This window comes from Nycticebus coucang, chromosome 17 (assembly GCF_027406575.1).
Source record: "Nycticebus coucang isolate mNycCou1 chromosome 17, mNycCou1.pri, whole genome shotgun sequence".
In the NCBI taxonomy this organism is placed as follows: Eukaryota; Metazoa; Chordata; class Mammalia; order Primates; family Lorisidae; genus Nycticebus; species Nycticebus coucang.
The window spans coordinates 87,837,483-87,860,453 of record NC_069796.1 but is presented as its reverse complement, the minus strand read 5'-3'; the positions used below and the strand labels follow the sequence as shown (position 1 = coordinate 87,860,453).

Genomic DNA, 22,971 nt, shown 5'->3' with positions numbered 1-22,971 from the left:
TGTGTATCAAAGTTCCCAGAAACCTGTTAAAATGCAGATCCCTGGGCCTGGTCTTAGAGGCATTCTCCTAGCAGTCCAACACTGTGGCCAACATGTCCACACTGTGCTGTTCCTATATCACTAACCCAGTGGGCTAAAAACTCCCACACTAGCCACCAAGCGCTGCAAGTGCTTGAGAGCCATGGAGTCTCCGGAACATTCAGCCCAGTCATGTGGAGGCTGCTTGTTGATCCTCTGTGGACCACTGAAAGGGTGATCTGACACCTGGATGCCTTGATTTTGTTAAGTATCTGTTTAAATGCCAAGCCTTGTTTACCCCACGCTGCCCATGCCCAGAGCTGCGATTTCCATGACTCACCCAAGCTGGACACCAGACCACAGCAAGGCCATGATGTGCCCACAGTGTCTCTTGACCAATTATGTTAGTTTCCTGTGGCTGCTGTAACACATTGCCACAACTCAGTGGCTTCATCAACAGAAATTGATTCTGTCACAGTCTGGGCCCAAATCAGGGAGACTCTGTTCCTCACCTCCTCCAGCTCCCAGGGGCCGCCAGCATTCCTTGACTTGTGGTCACATCAGTGTCTTTAAATCTCTCTCTGCTCCAACTCATACCGACTTCTCCTCAGTGTATGGTCAAATCTGCTTCTGCCTCTCTCCTACAAGGACATGTATGATTAGATTTAGCGTCCATGGATAATTCAGGCTGACCCCTATCTCGGGGTCCTTAAGTTAATCACATCTGCAAAACTTTTTTTCCAAATGATATAACATTGTCCTAAATGCCTCCTGCTCTCCTTCAGAAGGTAACTCACTCAATCTCTGTCTTCCTTTTCTTTATACATTCGGCATGCAGCCCAGGGCCCGGCACAGGTAGGAAGTCACTGTTTATTGAGTCCGTGGAAGCAGGCTCTCACTAGGAGAGGGAAGGAATCAGGAGAGGAACAGGAGCACAGAATCTGAAAATCATAGGATGAAATCAGAGGACTGAAGTTGTGGGGGATGTAGTTGGATGTCACATTAAGGAGTTTGGACACTGTCCTGCAGGCAAGAAAAGAGTTTGTATAGGGTCCTTGTCCAGGGTGACTCATTCCTTCATTCAACACTTAACAGCAAGGTGCAGGGCTCAGCTCCATAGGAGAAGGAGGACAGCTTTCCTAGAAATGACAGCATTAACAGTGAGTTCTTTCTTCCACCAGAGCTGTTTTAACAGTTCTCCTAGTATTTCTAACAGTTATTGCTACCAGCATTTGGCTTCTAGATTTGCCAGCATGTCCAAATTTATGACAGTTAAATTTTTGTGGGTTGTTCCTGGCACCATCACCCCTTTTATTCCTGTGAATGCTTGCTGCCCTGAATTCTTCTTCATCCCATATAATTTGCCACTTTTTTTTTTTTTTTTTGTAAATTCCACGTTTGAATGTTTAGCTTCTATTTGTCAACATTTTGGGTGTTTTCGTACATTAACTGAATTTTAATTTTTACCTCAATCTTACAGACTTTGGATGGGGGATTCAGTATGTTCACATTTATTGTGAAAGCTCATAGTGTGGTTTTATTTCTTTCATTTTATGTAGACTTTAGTGCTCCTTTAGCTGGAATTTCCCCCTTATTCCCCTTCCAAAATTTTGTTTCCTTACTGAATACCTCCACTCCTCCCCTGACTTCTATCCATTAATTCAAAATTTCTACTCCGCTACGTTTCCACTAGTTGCTGCTTTCCAATTCCTAATAGTCATAGGTAAACCGATATCTCCATGCTAATGTATTGAAAGTAAATTTAACAATTGTCCCCCATGAGGCTTTCTTGGAATTTTTTTAGTTGCAGGCTAATACAAATTTCCCTTGTAGTATGTGGCTTATGTTTGAGGAATACTTACTTAGCAAGTATAGAACAAAATCACAGACATACTTAGATGAAAACATACTATATATTTTGCAAGGTGCATTGTTCAACCACAGTTTCCTTCTGGGCATCTGCTGTAGCTTGAGATCTCTACTGTGACTGAGTGGTCTTGGTGAAACGAGAACTCTGTGGGCATTTTCTTCTGAAAGTGAACATGGTTGTGGCTCTCTGTTTGTCTTGCCATGGTGGAGAAATATCTTTCTTTTGTCCTGGAGGATGAATCCCACTGTCTGGAAAAGAATCCTTGATAATAATCAGAGTCGCTGGACATTGTTCCAAAGTCCTCTCGGAACCTAGTACCACTATGATTCTCCTTCCTCTGTAAATGACCTGCCCCTTTCTTTCTTTTTTTTTTTTGTAGAGACAGAGTCTCACTTTACCACCCTCGGTAGAGTGCCATGATGTCACAGGACTCACAGCAACCTCCAGCTCTTGGGCTTCCGCGATTCTCCTGCCTCAGCCTCCCGAGCAGCTGGGACTACAGGCACCTGCCACAACGCCCAGCTATTTTTTGGTTGCAGTTCAGCCAGGGCTGGGTTTGAAACGGCCACCCTCCGTATATGGGACCGGCGCCCTACTCACTGAGCCACAGGCGCCACCGACCTGCCCTTTCTTGAATGCTGAGAGACTTTGTCTTTATCCCTGGGTTCTGGAGTTCACAGCTTAGCTTTAGCTGGGGACATTTTCTTCCAGTAGCATGTTAATCTCTGCCACACCCACACATCCTTCCCCTCTCCCCCCACACCCAGCTTTTTCTGGAGTTCCTAAATCTTTGCATGATACACCTCTTGGAACTGTCTCTGGGTATCTTTCTTTCTTTCCTGATGATATTCATATGTGTTTCCTATATATTATATGGTATTTATTCCACACTATCTTCTAGTTTGCTCATTTGTCCTCACCTCCACTGTTCTCTTTCTAAACTTGCCTATTGCTTTTTCAGTTTTTTTGTTTTATTTTAAAAAAACAATTTTTGTGGAGCTGAGAGTCTCACTCTGTTGCCCAGGCTGGTCTTGAACTCCTGGCTTCAAGCAATCTTCCCTCACTGGCCTTCCAAACTTCTGGAATTATAGGCATGAGCCAGCGCACCTGGCTGCTCTTTTAGTTTTTAAGCTTCACGGAGGATGTGAAATGTTGCTGTGGTCTGATGGAGGCTCCTTAAGCAGTTTTCTACATTTTTGTTGAATTGTCTCTCTTCTCTTTGACCTTTACAAGAAGAATTGTCCAATCTGTCCTCTTTCTTCTGCTTCCTGAGACCCCTCAAAGGGTTTATGAGCTGTCTTAGCCTCTCTGGGATTCTGTCCTCAGTGTCCTAAGGACCAGGCTGTGTGGAGTCCTGGGCAGTGGCCAACCAGCTGGTGGTGGCTGACCAGCTCATATATGTCCTTGTGGACAAGGAAGAATGAGCTGACAGAGTCTTGGAGTTGCTGGAGGGGGCCAGTTTGAATAGAGCTGCTAGATGCCTAGGTGGACTGAGGGAGCCAGTCCTGAGAGGCCCCAGCCCTCCAGCCAAAGGAGAGGTTGGGGGTGACTACGAGGAGGTTGGAACTATAAGAAACCCATCTAATTGGGTTTTCTTAGAGCTTCTAAGTTTCTCTAGATAAATAAAAGAGAAAATCCTACTTGCGACTAAGAAACATAAACTAGCCAACCTCATTAGTTACCGTGGAAATGCAAATTAACAATTGCAGAGAACATTTTCAGTTTTCCATATCAGGAAGGGGTTAAATAAACAAACAAAAAAAGAATTCCTAAAGCAGGGTGTGCCCTCTCAGAGGTAAATAGGAAACCACTTTGAGAAACTTGTTGTGGTAAAATCTAACTATAGATCTGAAAAAGCCATTAGGATCCAGGGCTTCTGCTTTTGGGTCTCTGAGGAAACAGTCATTCACACATCCATACAGTGAGTGGTGCCCTCATGAACACTTGGGGAAACCCTTTCTTAAATGTGCATGGGCCACGAAATGCGAACAGTGATGATCTTTGAGTGATTTTTTTTTTCTTCTTTACTTTTTGTAATTCTCCTTTTCTTTTACAATAAGTGTAGGGTAAGATAGAAGGAAGTCTTTGTGAGTTTGGCCAAATAACTATGTTTGAGCCTTGATTAGATGAGCCCAGTGCCACCTGCCTCCTTGGATTGCTAGGGTTGCAATGAAAAATCTGAACTATGAAACATGTGGAAGTCCCAGACCAAATCTTGGCAGAGCTGGGACTGCTTGGGGCCAGATTCCTTCCTCCTCTGTGAGCTTCACAGGGTGGAGGCAGCTGAGGCTCAAATGAGGTGACGGACGTGCGTTCAATGGTCTGAATTAGTCTCTAAAAACCTGTTTGTTCCCAACGTTAGTAAATGCTATCTCTGGAAGTCACGTTGAGCCACAGTTTCTGCAATGACAGGTATCTCAGGCTGGCTGTGGGAACCGGAGATAGAGCAGACAGGGCCTCACATACTCGAGGGCCTGTCTCAAGGACAGCCCTGCACCCTCAGTTCCAAAAAGAAGAGGGCTCCAAACTGCCTGAGCCTTGCATCACTCCCTGGGCTAACATCTACTTTTAAATGAATCCCACAAATGCCCTGTAGAAAGCTTGTTACATTGCATTTGATGTTATGCATTCAAAGCAGCACTTGGCTGCATGTACACATTTAAACCGGCCAACTCTTCCATCCCTGCTGCTGTGTCAAGGCCCCTTAGACCTCCAGCAGCGCGGGAATTAAGGTGTCTGGCGCACAATAACCGCTCAAAACGTGTTGTTAATACAACAACAACAACAAAAAAAAGGAATCTGGGGAGCCTGGGGCCACAGTGGCAGGTGTGAAAGGTGGCCGGAGGTTTGCACACAACTTCAAGCACCTGCTACACGCAGAAGCAGAGTCGGTACTCTGAACAGTTGGACGTCCTGGAGGAGGGGCGGGGCTGCGCTGGCGCCCGAGTCCGCTCGGAAACTTTCGCTGTGGGCGGGCTGGCCCGGCCCTCCTGCCGTTCCCCGACACAGCTACGCTGGAGGCCGGCGGGCCGCAGCCCGGCGAGGCGCTCCGTGATTGGCGGAGACGGGCGGTAATTGGCGGGATCGCCGACCGCTGAGCGGATCGAGATGCCGTCGCGTCCACGGGGCCGCGTCGGGAGTGGCAGACAGCCGGAGGCCCCGCCCCCGCGCGCTGGGGGCGGAGCTCCCCGGCTCTCGGGTACCCACCGCGGCTCCGGGCTCGGCATTAGCGTGTTTGGCGCCCCGGAGCGACTCTAGAGCAACTTTGCCGTCGGTCCGGAGGCCCGAGAGCGCCGTTGGGGCGCGCGCGGCCCACTCGCGGGCTGGTGAGTACTTTGCAGTAGGGGGCGGTCGTGCGGCGGCTTGGGCAGCTTGCAGGGGGCTGGGCAGAGAGCTGCCGTCCGCCTCTGGCTTCAGTTTCTCCTTCTGAACTGATGGTGGCTGGTCCTAAAGTCCCTGGCAAGTTCCCCGAAGTTGGGGGCCCACTCGCTCTGTGACGCCCAAGGCGACCTGCCCTGGTTAGGCGGGTGCTCCCGGAGGTGCGCGCCCCTCCGTCTCAGCCCAGCGCCCGGGGTCGTGGGCACCGCGCCCTCAAGAACATCCATGCCCGCGAGCCACGTCTGCAAGCCCCTTGTGGCCAGGAAACAAGCCCTAGAAACAGCGGCGGGTGGGCCGGGGCTGTGGCCGGGCGGGTCAGGGGCGCGGCCCCCTCCTGCGTCCCCCAGTGCTGGACCCGCCCTCCGGTGCCCTGTCATGCCCCTCCCCCATGGCTATCGGGACCCAGGCCTGTCCCTCCCCCGTGCCCGCTGCGGGGCCATTGGAAGTGCCTGGGTCCCTGGGTGGGGCTCCGCAGGGATGGAGGGTCCCGGCTGCCTGAGGGACAGCTTCTGGGTCACGCTGAACTCCCACAGCACACTTAGGAGCCCCATGGCGGTTCCTCTCCCGCTAAGGGCTCCTCCTTGCTATGGGGTCCAGGTACAGTGGCAGCCCTTGGACCCAGCCTGGTGTGAACCCTGCCCTGGTATAAACCTGGCTCTGGGGATCGTTAATTTTTGATTTGATAGATGTAAACTTTCTGGAGAGTCTGACCCAGCGCTTTGGGGCGTGATGGAGCACGTCCTTCCACCCCATTTTTTGTACATGATATTATGAAATTCTAAGGAACTAGCAATTCCATTTGTACAATCTGCTCTCTGTAACCCTCTCAGTAGCCTTAAGGGTAGGAGTTGTAGTCCCCGTTTGACACAAGAGGAAGCTCAGGCTCAGTGGGGTTTGGTGCCTGCCCAGGACCACCCAGCCGGTCAAGGTAAAGCCTGGGCCAGACCTCAGCCTCCCTTCTCCCCAGAGGAGCCCCACCTCCCCTCACCTTGGACAATGACCCCTGGCGTTTAGCCCAGGGCTTTACACTGTAAAGGGCTTTCCCTTCTGCCAGGATCCATCAACCACTCAGAGCTGTGCCCTGGGTACCCTATGTGCTGGCTGCTCCTTTTCTGCAGCCCCATGAGGGACCCCTTGGGAAATCCAGAGCCCACCCTTTCCTCCTGTTTACTTCTGTCCCAAGGGGCAAGCCTCTTTGTGTCTGACCAGGGATTTAGAGCAAAGTTCCTCAATATTCCAGCCCCCTTCTTCCTGTCTGCCCCACCATCCTCCCCCAGACACAGGAAAGGTTGGCTGGGAGACCCATCTCAGCTCCCTCCCCAGGATGGGAGAATGTGTGGGCGCACCCTGACTTGGGTCTCCCTCACCCATCCCAGGCCAGGGCTGGACAGGCCTTGGAAGCTGGTCACAGAGGAGAACCTCAGAAATGCCTGCATTGCAGGATGACCTGAAACACCTGTCCATAATGGTGGCGACATGCACCCGTGATAGGGAGATTCATGCTTCATACAGCACCTTTCCCTCTCACGTCCCCACCTGGGGAAGTGGCACTGCCACAATAGCCCCCAGCCACAAGCCGGGTCATCCCCAGCACCCCTCTTCCTCATATCCACTTGCTGACCTCCTGGCTCTCCCGGCACCTGAGCCTCACTCAGATGCCTGCTCTTGTTGAGGCCCTCACTTTCCCCAGGAGGGCTACTGGCCCTTCCTGATATCCCCAACTCCTTCCTGTCCCCACACAGCCAACTACCCTATATTCTAGAGCAGTGCTTCTCAACCTTCCTAATGCCGCAGCCCTTTAATACAGTTCCTGTGGGTCGTGACCCACAGGTTGAGAACCGCTGTCCTATAGGGTCAAGTCTGCCTCCTAAGCCGGCTCTGCTGCTCACTCAGCCTCATCTTCCTTCCTGTGTCCCCTCCCTAGCAGTCACATCCTGGCCACCTACACTTTCCAGGCCACACTGCTGGCCCATTGTCCCCCCGCTGCCTCTTTTGGGCACATCTCCTACTGGAACACCCAGATACTACCCCCTGGCTTTTGCCTGCTCCTGCCTGCTTGTCCTGGAAGGCTCAGTTAAGGTCCCTGCAGAACTCCTGACCTGACCCTTGCTCAGTGAGTGAAGACCCTCTGTGCTGGCCTTTGTGGGTATCTTCTGGGTATTGTGCCTCCCTCTAAACACAGCTGCTCAAAGACCAGCCCTGGATGAGCCCTCTCAAGGGCAAGATGGCCAGCACAGTGCCTGGCACAAGATAGGCCCACAGTCCATGCCTGCGGGATAGCTGGAGCCAGCCATGGAGCAGATGCCAGGTGTGTGGTGAGGGCTGGCCACTCTGGATATCACTCCTCTGTGTTCCTGTGAACGTGCCACAAGGAACGTGAATGTGAGAGGAGCTGGAATGTTCCTTCATTTGGTTCTTAATACTCTGGGCAAAAATAGGTACCTGGGAGCCACCAAGGGCTCTGTGCCCTTGTCTTGAGGAGCAACCCAGTGCCAGGGGGCTGGGTCAGGCCAGGCCACAGCAGATATCCCGGGCCCAGGACTTTCTGTCACAAATGAGTCTTTAAATAATATTTTGCTTTTAATTCCCAAAACATTGCACACTCATTATAGAAAATTATGAAAATCCATTTAAATAAAGAATAAATAAAACCACTCATAGCCTTTTGTCAGAGATAGGAAATATTTCTTTGTGAGGGGCGTTTTTGCCTATCTTTTTCTGCAGATAAATTTTGTTTTCATCTCAGGATAATATCTTAAGCTGCTTTAAAGCCCGCTTTAACAGTATTATAGATGTACATGTTCTTTGTCTTTAAACATTCATATGCAAAGAACACGTTTAACAGCTGTCTGGTGTCCCACATGGAGGGGTTCAAGTTTATAACCCGTCCCTGTAGGACAGTGCTGAAAAGTGTGCTGTAATGGACTCTGTGTGAGCTCTGAGGGCATCTCTGTAACTCCCTTGGGCTGATACTGGACAAAGGAGGCACTGGTTAGAGCGAGTGTGAATATCTCAGCATCCCTCAGGGGCCTGTTTCAGAGAAGCCACTAGGGAGGTGGGGCTGCCCCCCAGGAGAGCAGAATGGGGTCTGCCAAGAAGAGGGTGGGAGCCCTTTGAACAGAAGGCAACACGTAGTCAGTGTCATTATGCTTTGGTCACAGTGGGTGCCTGGTCTGTGCAGCCTTCTCAAGGGTTCGTAGCCCCTCAACTGAGCGCCTTAGGGCTGACCTTTGTGATTAGATGGGATAAAAATACATCTTGATGCTCATGGGGAAAGAATGCTTGCCACTCTGTGTTTTTGGATCTTATACCATTACAGATTCCAAGTCACTGTTCTAGTCACTGGGGGCAGTCCAGGCTGACTGCCCCACGGAGGAGGGAGCAGCAGGTAGGGGACAGAGTGTGGCTGCAGCTGGGGATGTTGTAATGTCGGGGAGGGACATGCTGAAGGTCACAAAGCAGCATCATTTCCCAGATAGTACTCCTAGGCGGCTGCCTCAGGCTTCTGCCCTGTGAACACCAAGCGCCTGAGTGTGCCCCGCAAGGCAGCAGGCGTTCCCAAATCAGTGACATTCAGGCCTGTCCTCAGGGCTCCATGTCACAGGAAGGACCAGGCACCCTGCAGGCCCTCGCACGGGGAGATCTTTTCTGATCTTTGTTGTCCTGTGACCGACCATGGCCGGGAGTCATTTTGTTCCGAAATAACAAGCCCTTTGATCCAATCCAGGCTTGACTATCTGTCAGGGAGCCTGAAAATTAATCCTCCTATATTCATCTGTTCTTACTAACCAGAGATTTTATTTTAAACAGTTTTTATTTTGACTGTAGGGTGATGGGCATAGTACTTAGCCCGACAGGCCAAATGGAATCTGTTCTCCTGAAATTCCCTTTATGAAGTGTTTTTCAACTGAGCTTGCCTTTATTTAGAACCTGGGAGTATTGACTTAGGGTTTTTTATTTTTAATGCCTTCCAGGTTGCTTTCTCTTCCATTATGTCCTCAACCTCAATATGTGCCCCTTCTCTGGAGGTGCTATCTTCATTGTACAGTTCAGGAAACACACAAGGAGGCCCAGTAAAGGGTATTCCACTCTGCACATCCCTGTTGGCCAGGTCAGGGCCCTGCTCACAGCCCTGTAACAGGGAAGGCTTGGATGGGAGGGGATGGCCTGAGTGCTGAGCATGTGAGGAAGGCAAGGATTCAGAGCAGGCAGCTTGGAAACTCCTGCAAAGGCGGTGTCACTTGAGCTCTTGAGCTAAAGGATGTTTAGGCTCTGGACTGCAGGAGAGGGCTGGGGGAATTCCAGCAGTGGCAAGGTGATGTTGAAGAGTGGCCAGCATTGAAGGGAGATGGGGTGCAGTAGGGGTTCAGATGTTGGAAGCCTCTTCATCAGAAGTGAGGCTTTGTAGTTGGGCAGGTGCGGATTTGGATTGCAACCCGGCATAGTGAGCTATTTGTCCTTAAGCAGGTCTCTCACCTGCCTGGACCCAAGCGTCCTCTGCTGTGAGATGGGGTGAGGCTGAAGGAAGACAACTTTCTTCACCTGTGACCCAGACGATAAGCACCTATCAGACCTGTGTCTGGGCCTAGGGCCCCATGAGGAAGCCATGAGGAGATACTGAGAACAGAGCTGGCTGTTAATGACAGGTGTCCTGGCATACAGGTGAGCTGCCCTCTGCTGTTCTAAGAAGATGAGGTAGGACATGGATGCGTGTGGTTAGAAGGCCCGACTTTGTCACCTCTCAGGTGGCCCCTGTGGCCTGCAGGACAGTGGTTCTGTGTGCCCACCCTCACCTGGGCTCTCTCTGTGGTCCTGTGGCTCGCCTCCTGCCCACTCCCACAGCTGGCTGTTGCCTCTCCACATGCTGTCAAATGGCCAGTTTTGCAGAAGGTGCCAGTTCCTAGGAGCTTGGAGTTTGGGAGCAGCACTGACTGTGCTTTTGGTTTGCATCTGGGGGCTGTTTTACAATAAGGGCTTGGTCCCTCCAAGGGAGGAATGTCCAGGAAGAAATCTGTAAAGTACTTGGGTGGACACAGGTCAGATCTTTAGGACCCATCTAGGATGGAACAGAATTTGTTGTGTAGGGAGCTTGGGGCTACTCCTGATTCTTCCAGTGTTGGTTGTCCCCCAGGCACCTGTTGGGGCCAGACTCAGTGTGCGTTCTGGGGGTTCGTAGGTCACCAAGACCCTGGCCTCTTTGTGTGGCTCATGGTCACTGGTCTCATGGGTTGTCATGGTCGCCCCTGAGAGTGAGTGGTGGTCTGTGTCACACTGAGAGGTAGAGAGTAACGTGGCCTACTCAGGACCACATGGCTGGCGGGCACAGGTGTGAGGCAGCTTGGGGCTGGGAGCAGATTTTTAATTCCCAGCCTCTCTCTGCTCTGCACCCCTAAGGACAGACATAGCCTTGAGTTTGGGGAGGGTCATTTGGGAATCTGAGGAAGAGTTTCCCCACACCCAAACAGCACGTGTGGGTCTGACAGTTTCAGGGGAGTCCTCCAGAGCTGTCAGCTCCTGGTCTGTGGCCTGTGGCCGCCCTCTCCATGTTGCCAAGCAGCACATGACGGCCCTTGTTGAATCAAACAAAGCTCTCTCCCCTGTTGTGACACGTGTCAGGTCTCTGTGCTCTCTGGTCTATTCTAACAACACCCTGTGTGCTTAGTTTGCTTTCTAATATGTGTTGGTGTCTGGGGCATCAAAGTTCTGTGACTTTCGTGCTGCATTTCGGGCCTGCTGTGGAGGGCTCTGGACTAGGCAGACCTGGGTTTCAGTCCCCATCCTCCCTCCCTTCTCTTTCTCACATTTAATTTTTACTCTGTATTTATAATGTATTCATTTCCCAGCACCCCCCATAAGAAATTACTAGACACTTGGTAGCTTAAAACAACAGAAATTTATTTTCTAACCATTCTGGAGGCAGAATTCTAAATCAAAGTGCAGGGTAGGGTTGGTCCCTTCTAGAAGTTCTGAGGGAGGGTTGGTCCCCTCCTCTCTCTGGTGTCTGGTGGTGGCCGGCAGCTCTCTGCTCACACCCAGCTCGCTCCAGCGCTCTCACAGCCCTCTCCCTGCGCTGTGTCCCTCTTCTTTATATAAGGATACCAGTTACTGGATGAGGGTCACCCTAACCCACGATGATGTCATCTTAAGGTCATTAATATATCTTCAAAGACCTACTTCTCAGTAACGGGTCACATTCATAGATATGGGGTGTCACAGTATCTAGGGATTCCATTCAGCCCCCCACAGCCAGGCGCTGTGCTCAGGGCTCTAAGGCTCCACATGCATGACCTGTCAGAGTTGTCATCATCCCTGTTTCTCAGATGGGGATGCCAGAGCAAGGTCGCATGGCTCACGGTGAGGCAGGGACTCCCGGCCTGCAGACGTCATAGCCGCCTCTCTGTGTGTGGAGCCGGCTGCCCTGGAGCGAGTGTCCTCCCTTAGATCCTACAGGCATGTCCCTTCACTTCCTCTCTCTACCAGACACCAGGGGCTGGAGCCGGTTGGGCATTGCTGCCCCTAGTGTGCGTCTGACCATGGCTTTTCTTACAGGATGGACTCCAGCGTCCCTCTGCAGGGCCCTTCCTGCCCACAGCCACCACCAGTGCCACAGGCCCGCTCCCGTCTCAATGCCACTGCCTCAGTGGAGCAGGAGGGCAGTGAAGTGCCCGAAGCGCCAGGGTCCCAGGCTGGCCCTGGCCCAGGTGTGGGAGATGCAGCTGCCCGAGCTGAGCCTTGGGCCCAGCGTGCCAGGAGCAGGGACAGAGTGGCTGGAACCGGTAAGCCACGGGAAGCCCAGAAGGGCTGTGTGGTAAAGCAGTGTGGGTACGGAGTTCCCTCTGCTTGAGTGCACCGTGAGGCCACCCGCTTCCCTCACAGCCTTTCACCTGCACCTGTGCAGCCGGCACAGCTCCTCAGGATGCCAGCACAGCGCCCCCTTAGTCCTACTCCGGCACAGCACTTTGCTCTGTTTGCTACAGATGAGTCCCTTTGGCTCATTGTACCTGGTCAGGGTGACTGGCCATACAGACGATCCTGCACTTTTGGGATAAGACCTGGTTTGGGTGAAGTCCTCAGTGCTGGATGTGTTCTCCCCTGTGCGGGCATGTGTGTGTGTGCATGTGTATGTGTATGCGTGTGTGTGTATGTGTGTGTGCGTGTGTATGTGTGTATGCATGTGTGTGTGCGTGTGTATGTGTGAATGCATGTATGTGTGTGCATGTGTGTGTTTGTGCATGTGTGCATATGTGTATGTATGTATATGTGTGCATGTGTGTATATGTGTGTATGTTTGTACGTGTGTGTGCATGTGCATGTGTGTGTGCGTATGTATGTATGTGTGTGTGCATGTGTGTGCGTGTGTGTATGTATGTATGTGTGTGCGTGTGTATGTGTGAACGCATGTATGTGTGTGTGCGCATGTGTGTATGTATGTATGTGTGTGTGCATGTGTGTGTTTGTGCATGCGTGTATGTATGTGTGTGTATGTGTGTATATGTGTGTATGTTTGTACGTGTGTGTGCGTGTGCATGTGTGTGTGCGTATGTAGGTGTGTGTGTGTAGGTGGCATTCCTTACCCCACCCCCCAGCAGGATGCTGTGACCTTGGTGTTCACAGGCTGAGCTGACATGAGGCTGCATCCTGCGTGTGGTGGGTCTGAGTGAGGGGAGTCCCAACCTGCCTGCCCTGGGCAGCACCTGGGAACCTTCTACAGCTCACTCAGCCTTCAGTCATCCTCTGCCTTCCCCCTAGAGAGGCTGGTGGCCTGAAGGGGGTTACCCCAGCTCAGCAAGGTCACTCCCAGCTTTGCAAGTACCCCAATGTGGTGAGCCCCTGCTGTGTCCACCAGCCCTGCCCGTGTGCCAACTCACGACCCCTCAGAAACTGAGGCACGGAACCTCAGTGACTTGTCCAGGTGACCTTCTGGTGAGTGACCCGTCTCTTTTCATACACTGGCCACCTCACTGGCAGAGCTGGAGGGCCCTCTCAGATCTGGGTGCGGTGGCTGGGGCTCCCTGGTTCAGCTCCTGCTGGGTCAGCCTCACCCACCCTCAGAAACTCGCCCTGTCCTTGGGGTCTTCTGGCCTTTGAAGATCACTAAGTTCCCCTACTTTGTCTCCAAGCCCTCTGGGCAGAGAGGACCTGACCTGGGATCAGGCCCATCCCCAAATACTGCCCCCTCATCCACTGCCTCATGGCCACTGGGATCAGAGACCAGGGCTCTGAACACTTGGTTTTGATGTGGGTACTACAAAGCAGCCTATAGAGGGCAGAGTCCCAGACTGTGAGTTTCAGACAGGAGTCAGCGGGCAGATGTGATTGGTGTGGCCTTTGCCCTGGGGGTGGGAGTGGAGAGCAGCTCCAGTGGGGGACAGCTGGAGGCAGTGGGCCTGGCTTCTGTGGGTCACCGGTCACTGATGTGGGGCAAGCCATCCCTGCATACACTCAAGGGCCACAGGGAGGGTGGGGCCAGACTACCTGCCTGCAGTAGCTGGTTTGATAAGTTCAATTATGTAGCTTTCCTGTCTGCCCCACAGAGGTGTAACGAGCATCAGCTAAAACATAATAGGTAACCAGAGCGTGTGTTGAAATTACACTCTTCCTTGCGGGGTGCCTTTTAGGCCTGGGAGGCAGGCACTGTTGCCACCCTACATTTCAGAGGAGAACACTGAGGAGAAGAGAGCTTGAGTAGAGGGCCCAGTGAGTGCAGCTGCGTGAGGTGGAGATTTGAAGCAGGTACTGTGAGCTTGTGCTCCTGATGAGCCACAGGCAACCAGCAACCTCGGGCATAGCGCTAACTGATTGCCTGGCGCCCTCGGGTCAGCCATGCCCATGAGCCGCGGTCCTGGTCCGGGGGGCTGAGTGCAGCAGAGAGCCCAGTCTTTCCTGGAGAAGGCGCCGTCTGAGCTGCCTCTTGGCCTGTGTACTTGGCAGACGGGGCCAAAGCTGCCCTGGGATCCCCTGTCTCTGGCTGCCTCCCTGAGGACACCCCTTCTCAGCCTCTTCTTAAGCAAAAGGGCACAGCGGCTGCATTGGAAACTTCCCTGGGCTGGAGTCTGGCACTTCCCAGCCTGGCTCTGTGGCCTTGGCAAGTCACCTGCCACACAGAAACAGTGACTCAGGGCTTGGAAGCAGATGCTACTGGGGCCAGACAGGTAAGGAAGCAGTGACCCAGGCTACACAGACCACTGGGAGGTGCTGGGCTCTTGGGCTGGAGTGTCTGTTAATACCTACGTCTGAGTTATGTGGGTTCCAATGGGGGCAAGGCTGAGCTGCCCAAACCACACATCCCTGGGCCAGAGCCAGCTTCCTGGCCAGCTTGCAGCCCCGGCTGATAGTGGGGGGCTGTTTCCTCACCGTGGCTGCGATAGAGTCCTGTGCACCTTCTTCCGCAGCACTGTCTTCAGCCCAAAGGGGCCTGTTCTGCTCAACACAAGAATGAAGCTGAGCTCTTTACACCTGGTCCTAAGTGAGGTGTGGCCTCTGGGAGAGCACTCCCTCAGTTCTGGCGAGCAGGCCAGGGCCAGAAGGCAGCTGTGGGGCATGGGGTATGGGGCGAGGGAACAAGGAAGGGCCTGTGCAGTGAACAGGGTCCTGGATCCGGGGATGGGTGGGGAGGAGTTCAGCCGGGAGCTGCCATGGAGGTCAGCCAGGCCAAGCAGGGCCCTGAGGGTCCAGGAAAGAGAGTGGGAATTCTTGTGAGTGTGATAAGGGAGCTGTTAGAGGGATTTAATTGGGAGATTGTTCTAGGGTAAACAGAAAACCACCTGTGCTCTGTGGAGACAGCTGGGAGGCAGCTGGGAGAGAGGGGCGGCTAGTCCGTGTGGCTGCTGGGGGGGTGGTGCACAGGGAGGGGAGGAGAGAGATGGTGTCCAGGTTTCTGGCTGGAGCCAGCAGGTGGATGGTGGTGGCACAGCCTGAGATGGGGGCTTGGGAGCAATTCCTGAGGGGATTAGAACTCAGTCCTGGGAGGTCAGTGCAAGGGGGCCCAGGAGGGGCTGGGGCTAATGCAGATTTGGGAGTGTGTGCATGCCCGTGCTGAGCTCTGCTGCCCTCGGTCAGGCATGGCAGCAAGCGATGCTTAGTTGTGCTGTCTGTCCAGGGTCCTGGCCACTGATAATTCAGGGACTAGCTTTTTACATCTCTTATTCTACCCTCACATGGTCTGATTGCACCACTTGTGCTGTGACCCCCACACCTTAGGTCAACCTGTGAGGACTTGATGGCAGTTTGGGTGTGGCTCAAACAGTTGGTATCCTGAGTCCTTTGGAAACGTGGCAACGCGCCTGTCATGTGTTACCCTTAACCTCCTGCTTGGGCTCGAGGCCTCAAATGTCACCTCCAGGAAGCTTCCTACTGCCAGATTGATGTCACTTGCACGAGCCCTGACCCTGCATGGGTGAACTGTAGTCATCCTTCCCTGGCACTGGGGCAGGCCTTCTTGGGGTCGGGGGTCCCGCCTTGCTCAACTCGGTGCCCTTGGCTCCTGGACCATTCGTAAGAATGAGCATCAGTCATGAAGAGAAACCCCTAAGGCTCTGATCCCAGCTGCCCCATGTATGGGGTACCCCTTGGTGCAAGGCCGGTGACAGCACATGGCACCCCCTCCTTTTTTTCTGCCTTTTCCTTCAGCACAGCCCCATGTGGCGGCTGTCACCAGAGGAGCAGACCTGGAAGCCATCAAGGGAAGCTGTGAGAGGGGCGGCAGCACCCTTGGAAACAGGAGGATTACATCAAGTTTATTTACTACTTGTTTAAGATTTCACTCATCTAAGAGTTCACATACATCCAAAAATTTTACAACATTATTGAAGCATATCTAGATGGCACTGGTGATGTGAAGATGGAAGCCAGCTGCCTCATACCAGCCCACTGGGCGAGTCTAATGCACAGTTGGAGCCAGGAGTTGGGAAGGAAGCCAGAGGCCTCCCCGCTCCCCTTTCCTGGGGTGGGCCTGACCCTCCCAATGCATGGGAAGATATCCCTCCACTTCTACAGAGTATTTGCTCAAATCGGGGAGTTGAACTTGGCAGTAAGCCCCATACTTGCTGTGTTCTGGGCTATGCTGGAATTTGGGGCGCAGAGAGGAAAGCTGTAGGCCCTGCTCACGGTGCCGCCCTGGTTGGAACCCCGCCTGTCCTTTCCTCCCTTTGCTCTCTGTGCGTTGTCCAGTGTGGTGCAGGGAGCTGGGGCGAGTGGTTGTCTACCCCAGTGGGCCTGGTGGAGCCCATGACAGAGGACGGGCCAGGTTCCAGCAGGAAAGGCAGTGGCCTCTGCCAGGGTGGGGGTGGGGGGTGTCCTGGATCAGCCCTCCTCACCTCGCCGGCTCAGGAGGAAGCGTAGGTCACTTACTAATTCAGTGTGGCATCTGTGAGTCCTTCAGATCCATGGAAGACGAATAATGTAAGAGGATGAGGGGTGTTCTCCATGGAGCCTCTCCGTGTTAAGGAGACCTGTCCGTGGGCATACAGCCTGAATGACGGCTATTTGGGAATTGACAGGAAGACTTTCCAAAGGCAACCAGATTCAGGACCCTTTCAGTTGTGAGGGACAGAAGCCCACTGTACATCCGCACACACTATAAAAAGGGGGCAAAGCAAAGGATATGGATTAGTCCCTGTATCTGGAGAGTCTTGATTGGTTTACTTCCGGCCTGGCTGCATCCAGGGCTCAGGTGACGTCATTAGGAAGTGCTCTCCAGGGCTCCAGGCTGGCATCCATCTGCCAAGACCAGCAAAAGGAGAAAGCCTATTTCTAAGTAGTGCTGGCACAAGCCCCCTTGGCCTGACTTGGGTTTGTGTGTGTCCCTGAACCAGGCACTGTGGTCAGGGAGATGCCATGGAGTGCTCTGATTGGCTAGCGGGGCCTGCCTGCCCTCCCTGCAGCTGTGGGAGAGGGCAGTGCCACCCGAGCCACAAGGACTCGGAGGGTGCCAGGGTGGTTCCCCAGTGGGGGCATCAAGGAATGAAGCGTTTCGTGGACCTTCGTGGTGTACACTGACTCGACCAGCAGGAAGCACATGGGGTTTTGCCTCTGACCCTTGTGAGGACTTGTACTTACATGGAAAAGGCCAGAACCCTCCAACTGGCTTGCAGTAGGAGCCCAGCACTGGGGTTGTTGTGGAAACATTTCCACCACTGCCACAGGGAAGCTAGAATAATAAAGTTGTATGCATCTCAAAAAGATTCTGCATATTGGGGTGACTTCTTGAAATGTCAGGGCTATGAATAACTTCTGTGAAAAATTAATCATGGACTAGAAGAATCTTAGACAACAGATGCAGGCTTCAATCTTCTAGTTCTGTTAAAAAAAAGAAAAAAGTAATGTGACTTATGATTTAATTAATTAATAAAAGAGATTTTTGAGTGATGGCCCCAACCCTGGGTCACCTGAGAGAGGTGGCGAATAGGGAGAGAGAAGACCCCTCACATAACACAGAGCATCTCATTTCTTCATAAATCATATTGCCAGATCAATAGTGACAATCAAATTGAAGACCTGTGCCAGGTCACGCAGCCCCTTACATAGAGAATGGATTTGTGGATTCACGCGTGGGGCAGTATTACTCTGACACAAGCCCTCAGGGAGCCCCGGGAGGGGCCTCTTGCGGCCGGCTTTGTCTGAGCCCTTCCACGGATGCGGCAACCCGGTGCTAAGCTCGTGGCCAGAAGGCACATTGCAGGGGCTGGAAGGGGTGATGGCAGCAGGTGGAGAGAAACAACCTTGATGGATTGGGAAGCATTGGCACCAAGGTCCGAGGCCACCGAGAAGGGGTGGCGTCCCCAGTGCTGCTCTGTGGGCCTGAAGCCATCTCCAAGGAAGCTTAGCCCCAAACTGCTCCCCGTTAGCAAGCTGGCCGCCAAAAGGGCTGGCATACCTGCCCTTACCCTTGAGGTCTGGTGAAGAATCCTTCAAATTCCTCCTTCCCGGAACACACACCTCACCTGTGGGGGCTTCATGTGCTGCCTGCGCCTTTGAGGCACCCCAGCCTCCTGCCTTCCCCACACAGGATGTGACCGCGGAGCCTGGCGAGCTTGTGTTGTCTTAGCCACTCCCCACGCTGCCTCCTGTCAGAGTCCTGCCTCCCACAAAATTGAGTGTCCTGCAGGGCCGGGTGGCGTGGGCTTCAGAGCCTGGCACAGGGTGGTTTGGGGAAAGCTGTGGATTAATTAGACGAGGAGGGCTGTTCCTTGGTGCATTGTCCCTGGGGACTGTACATCCTTTCCTGTTGTCAGTAAGGTGACAGTGAAAGGTGTGGCTGTCTAAAGCTTTTCTAAGTTGGTATAACTTTCTAGAAAGTAAAATACAGCATGAGCCATAATGATGTTTAGGCCCTCAGCTTAGTAATTCAGCTGGAGAACCTATGTTAGGAAAATAACTTCCCAGAAGAAAAGTATACACACAAAATTGTTTGTGGTACCATTTTATAAAATAAGGGATTATTGAGAACAACCTGAAGGACCCAACGGAGGAAATATCCAGTAAATTCAGCACGTCCTGTTGATAGGATTTACAAGCCCTTGAAATAGTGAACTGATTGCAGTGCAGTGTGGGAATCACAGTAATCCGCTGCTGTGGCCTGAGCATTTGCCTCCCGCAGTACGCGTGTTCACCCCCAGTGCAGTGGTGTTAGGAAGTAGGGCCTTGGCAGGCGATGAGGTCGTGAAGGTGGAGCCCTCTTGATGGAAGTGGTGCCTTATAGAAGAGGCCCTGGGGGGGTCCCCCTCCTTCCTCCCTGTGAGGGCACAGCAAGAAAACCGATGAACCACAGTGGGGCCTCGTCAGAGGCTGGATCTGTTGGCCCTTTTCTCTTGGACTTCCCAGCCAGAACCATACAAAGTAAATCTCTCTTTTTATTTGTGGTGTTTTATCATAACAGCCTGAATGGGTAAAGATAATCACTGTTAAGTAAAAACTATTAATATCAAGGTGGATGTATACTGGTTATAAACTCCAAAAAAACATGTATCTGTTGTTGACATGATCCTGGAAATCATGAACTTGATTAGTTGGGGTACTGAGTGTTGAGTGCAGGTTTTCTTTATTCAGTCTGGGATTTCAAACAAGCTCTCTGGTCTTTTTCGATCCCTGGTTAGAGAACTGGTGGGGGGGGGGATGGTGGGACTGGGTCTGTGCCCCTTCCTTCCCTTGCCCCCTTCACAGAGCTCCACGTTGCTGTTGGGATCCCCTCCGCTGGATGGAGTTTGCTCTCACTGCTCTGGTACTGGGTGTGGAATTGGAAGGCAGGCAGCTGCCTCCTGGACATCTCTGTCTCTGTGCCTGTCCTCCTGGCCTGGATTTTAAAGGGAGAAATAGCACTGGGTCTTCTGACCCATCGCCACCACTCCTCTGACCAGTGGCAGCGTCTGGCTTGACCTTCTGTTTGTTTCTTCCATGTTGAAGGGCCTGTGAGGCGAGATGTGGAAATCTCCTTTGAGGAAGTCCTGGAGAAGGCCAAGGCTGGGGACCCTAAGGCGCAGACAGAGGTGAGGATGCAACGTCAGCAGGAGGCTCAGGACAGGCCCCCAGCACAGCAGGCCCGGCTGAGAGTCTACAGCTCAAGGAGGAGTCGGTGCCTGGGAACAGGGATGGGGTCATTGCGGTCCCACACACACACTTGGTTGGTTGAGTTCCCACATTCTGTGTTGATTTCCACCCCCCTGCTGCCCTCTAGAGACTAAGGCTCATCCCCTGTCCACCTCACACCTTACTTGGGCATCACTCCTCAAGGTCATCCTCCCTTCTTTCTGTCCTCCCTGTGCCTGGCTTGCTCAGTGGACACACGACTCCCTGTGTTTCACACCATATATGCCGAATGCTCTCATCTCCCTGGGTGTCCTGGCCACTAGCTGTGCGGCCACAGAGCAGTGACTATTCCCTTGGGCATCTGCCAGGGCCAGGGTTTGTGCCAGGGTTTGTGCCAGGGTTTGTGCCAGGTGAGCCACACAGACATGGGCCACATCCTCACGGGGTGACAGGTCAGTGGAAAAAGCAGACAAAACCAGGTAAATAGACACATAAATGAGATTATTGAGTTATGGGGAGGAGAGAAGCAAACAGCTTCTGAGCCAGGAGCTGAGGGAGTCCTGGTGCCCTCTGGGCAGGGCCGTCTTAGCCAAGGGCTGACCCTGCACACCCGGGGCAGTGCAGACAGGAGTCATGAGCAGAGCCGAGGTGCAAGGAGCTTGGTGGGTTTCAGGAACTCAAGTGCATGGAGAAGAGAGGAAGGAGAGGTGTTAACATCAGCGCAGTGATCACCATCTCACATCACCCTCAGCGTGTCATTGGAGATGGGAATTACCATGTCTGCTTTTGACATACAACTAAGGCAAAGAAAGCTTGAATGATTTGCCCCAGTTTATACAGCTGTCATGGAGGAGCTGGGGTTCAGACCCAGGTCTGTGGGCTCTGGGACCACCTGGCTGCATCAGCACATAGGTCTCTTGCTGCATTTCTCAGCTTAGGGTCTAGGGTACCGGGGGAGGTGGGGAGGACCCCAGAGTCCAGCCCCTGATGTGGCACATGGGGAACCCAAGACCCCAGGAGGAGAAAGGGATGAGCTCCAGGCAGCAGCACTGTGCCCCCTGCCTCTGTGTCTCACCTCCGCTTTCACTGCCAGGCCTCCCTGGGGAGATGACCCACCTTCTCAGAGGTGTCAGGCTTGTGTAAACTGGTCCTGAGCTGCTGTTTCCCTTTGTTCGGCAGGTGACGACAGCCATCTGGAATGATTTCCCACCCTCCCTTTTTCCTTATGGGTATATTGTACTTATGGGTACATTCAGAGGCTGGGGAGCACAGCCCTTATGTAGGCCCTGTCTTTCCTCTGGGCCTCACTCTTTCCATCTGTAAAATGAAAGGACTGGACCATGTCAGCAAGTTTTTTTGCAAAGGGCTGGGTGGTACGTATTTTGGACTCTGTGTGGTCTCTGTTGTAACTACTCAGCTCTGCCACTGAGAGCACACGTACAGCATGGCTGCACTGTGGTCCAGTAAAACTTTACTTACAAAAACAGGCAGTGGGCCAACTGTGGCCCATGGGCCCAGGCCAAACCCAGGCTCTCTGGCCCTCTCCAGCCCTGACTATCTTTGAGGGGTGGTAAGTGGGCCCAGTCATAACTCTTTTGAGTTTCCATCCACCGTTAATGTGCCTTGGTGATGGGTGGGTAGGAGCTACTGAAGGGGAAACTTTGTGAGACCTTGTAGCCCTCCTTCTGAGGAAGGAGGGAGCCACATCTGCCTCCTGGTGTTCCAAGGAGGGATGCCTGCCTCAGTAGAGCCCAGCCTAGTGTAGCTGCCCAGCAGGCCCCCTTCCCGTCCCATTCTTCTTGCCTGTTGACAAAGGGGGATGGCCGGCTGGGATGGAGGGGCAGGAGAGGGTCTGAGAAGCTGGAGGCATAGTGGGGTCTGGTTTGCAGGTGGGAAAACGCTACCTGCAGTTGGCCGACAACGCAGATGAAGAACTCAATAACTGCACCGCTGTGGACTGGCTGGTCATGGCTGCAAAGCAGGGCCGGCGGGAGGCCGTCAAGCTCCTTCGCCGGTGCTTGGCAGACAGAAAAGGTATGTCCACATGAGGCTTAGAACAGCTGCCCGAGGGACAGACTCACCAAACAACAAAAACATTTTTTTTCAGTTTTTTCTTGTTGGGGAATCACTGAGGGCACAAAGAGCCAGGTTACACTGCTTGCATTTTCTGGGTGAATTTCCTCTAATAGTGTCCTGCCCCCAAGAGCAGGTGCGTCACTCACTGTGGCTCCCCACCCTCTCCCCCCTTCCCCCACCCCCCACCATGTACCAGCATCAATTATCCTCACACCAGAATTGCGTACATTGGATTCTTGCTTCTCCATTCTTGTGATGCTTTACTAAGAAGAATGCTCATCACCCCTTATTATCAGAGAAATGCAAATCAAAACCACCCTGAGATATCACCTAGCCCCAGTGGGAATGGCCCACATCACAAAGTCTCAAAGCCGCAGATGCTGGCGTGGTTGTGGAGAGAAGGGAACACTTTTACCCTGCTGGTGGGACTGCAAACTAATATAATCCTTTTGAAAGGAAGTATGGAGAATCCTCAACTCAAACTAGACCTCCCATTTGATTCTGTAATCTCATTACTGGGCATAAGAAGAAAAAAAAATCATTTTATCATAAAGACAAAATTTACAACTGCCAAATTGTAGAAACAACCTAAGTGCCCACTAATCCAGGAATGGATTAATAAATAAACTACGGTGTATATATACCATGGAACACTACTTAGCCACTAAAAAAGATGGTGAATTTACATCTTTCATATTAATTTGGTTGGAGTTGAAATACATCCTTCTTAATAAAACAAGAAAATATTAACAACAGGAAAGCCTGATGCTGGTGATGCCGTTGGGAAATGAGCATAGTTTCTGTTTTGCTAGTGGCTTCATCATTTTCATTAGTTTCTTGAGCCTAACTTGGGATATTTGACAAACCAAGCCTTTGTCATTTTCTTTGGCTTGTGTTGGTGTCTCCAATTGGTAACTAGTTATAACCCTCTTCTCTGCTAGGTTCTGGTCCAACCTGGGCAGTAGATTCTGGGGCCAGCTTCACGTTGGTAAAGCTGGGAACTGTAGCATGGCCTGCAGTCACAGTGGTAGATCCCGTGGAGCCGAGTTCTCCATTCCATCTGGGCAGAGCAGCTGGGGCTGGTGGGCCCATGAAGATGTGTGCAG

At 52.5% G+C, this 22,971-nt stretch overlaps 1 protein-coding gene across 2 annotated transcripts in view; it reads left to right on the top strand.

Moving 5' to 3' along the window:
- The first annotated feature begins 5,056 nt into the window (after nucleotides 1-5,056).
- The window catches only part of WFS1 (wolframin ER transmembrane glycoprotein), a 29,614-nt gene continuing 11,699 nt past the window's right edge, over nucleotides 5,057-22,971 (top strand). Inside the window, exons 1-4 of one of the 2 annotated variants that reach the window (XM_053565962.1) lie at nucleotides 5,057-5,214; nucleotides 11,816-12,042; nucleotides 19,667-19,749; nucleotides 21,679-21,823. In XM_053565962.1, the coding sequence (XP_053421937.1) occupies nucleotides 11,817-12,042; nucleotides 19,667-19,749; nucleotides 21,679-21,823 (454 nt within the window). In that variant the 5' untranslated portion in view covers nucleotides 5,057-5,214; nucleotide 11,816. Of the gene's footprint in view, nucleotides 5,215-11,812; nucleotides 12,043-19,666; nucleotides 19,750-21,678; nucleotides 21,824-22,971 lie in introns of those variants that run through there. The other variant, XM_053565963.1, reaches the window with a different exon arrangement.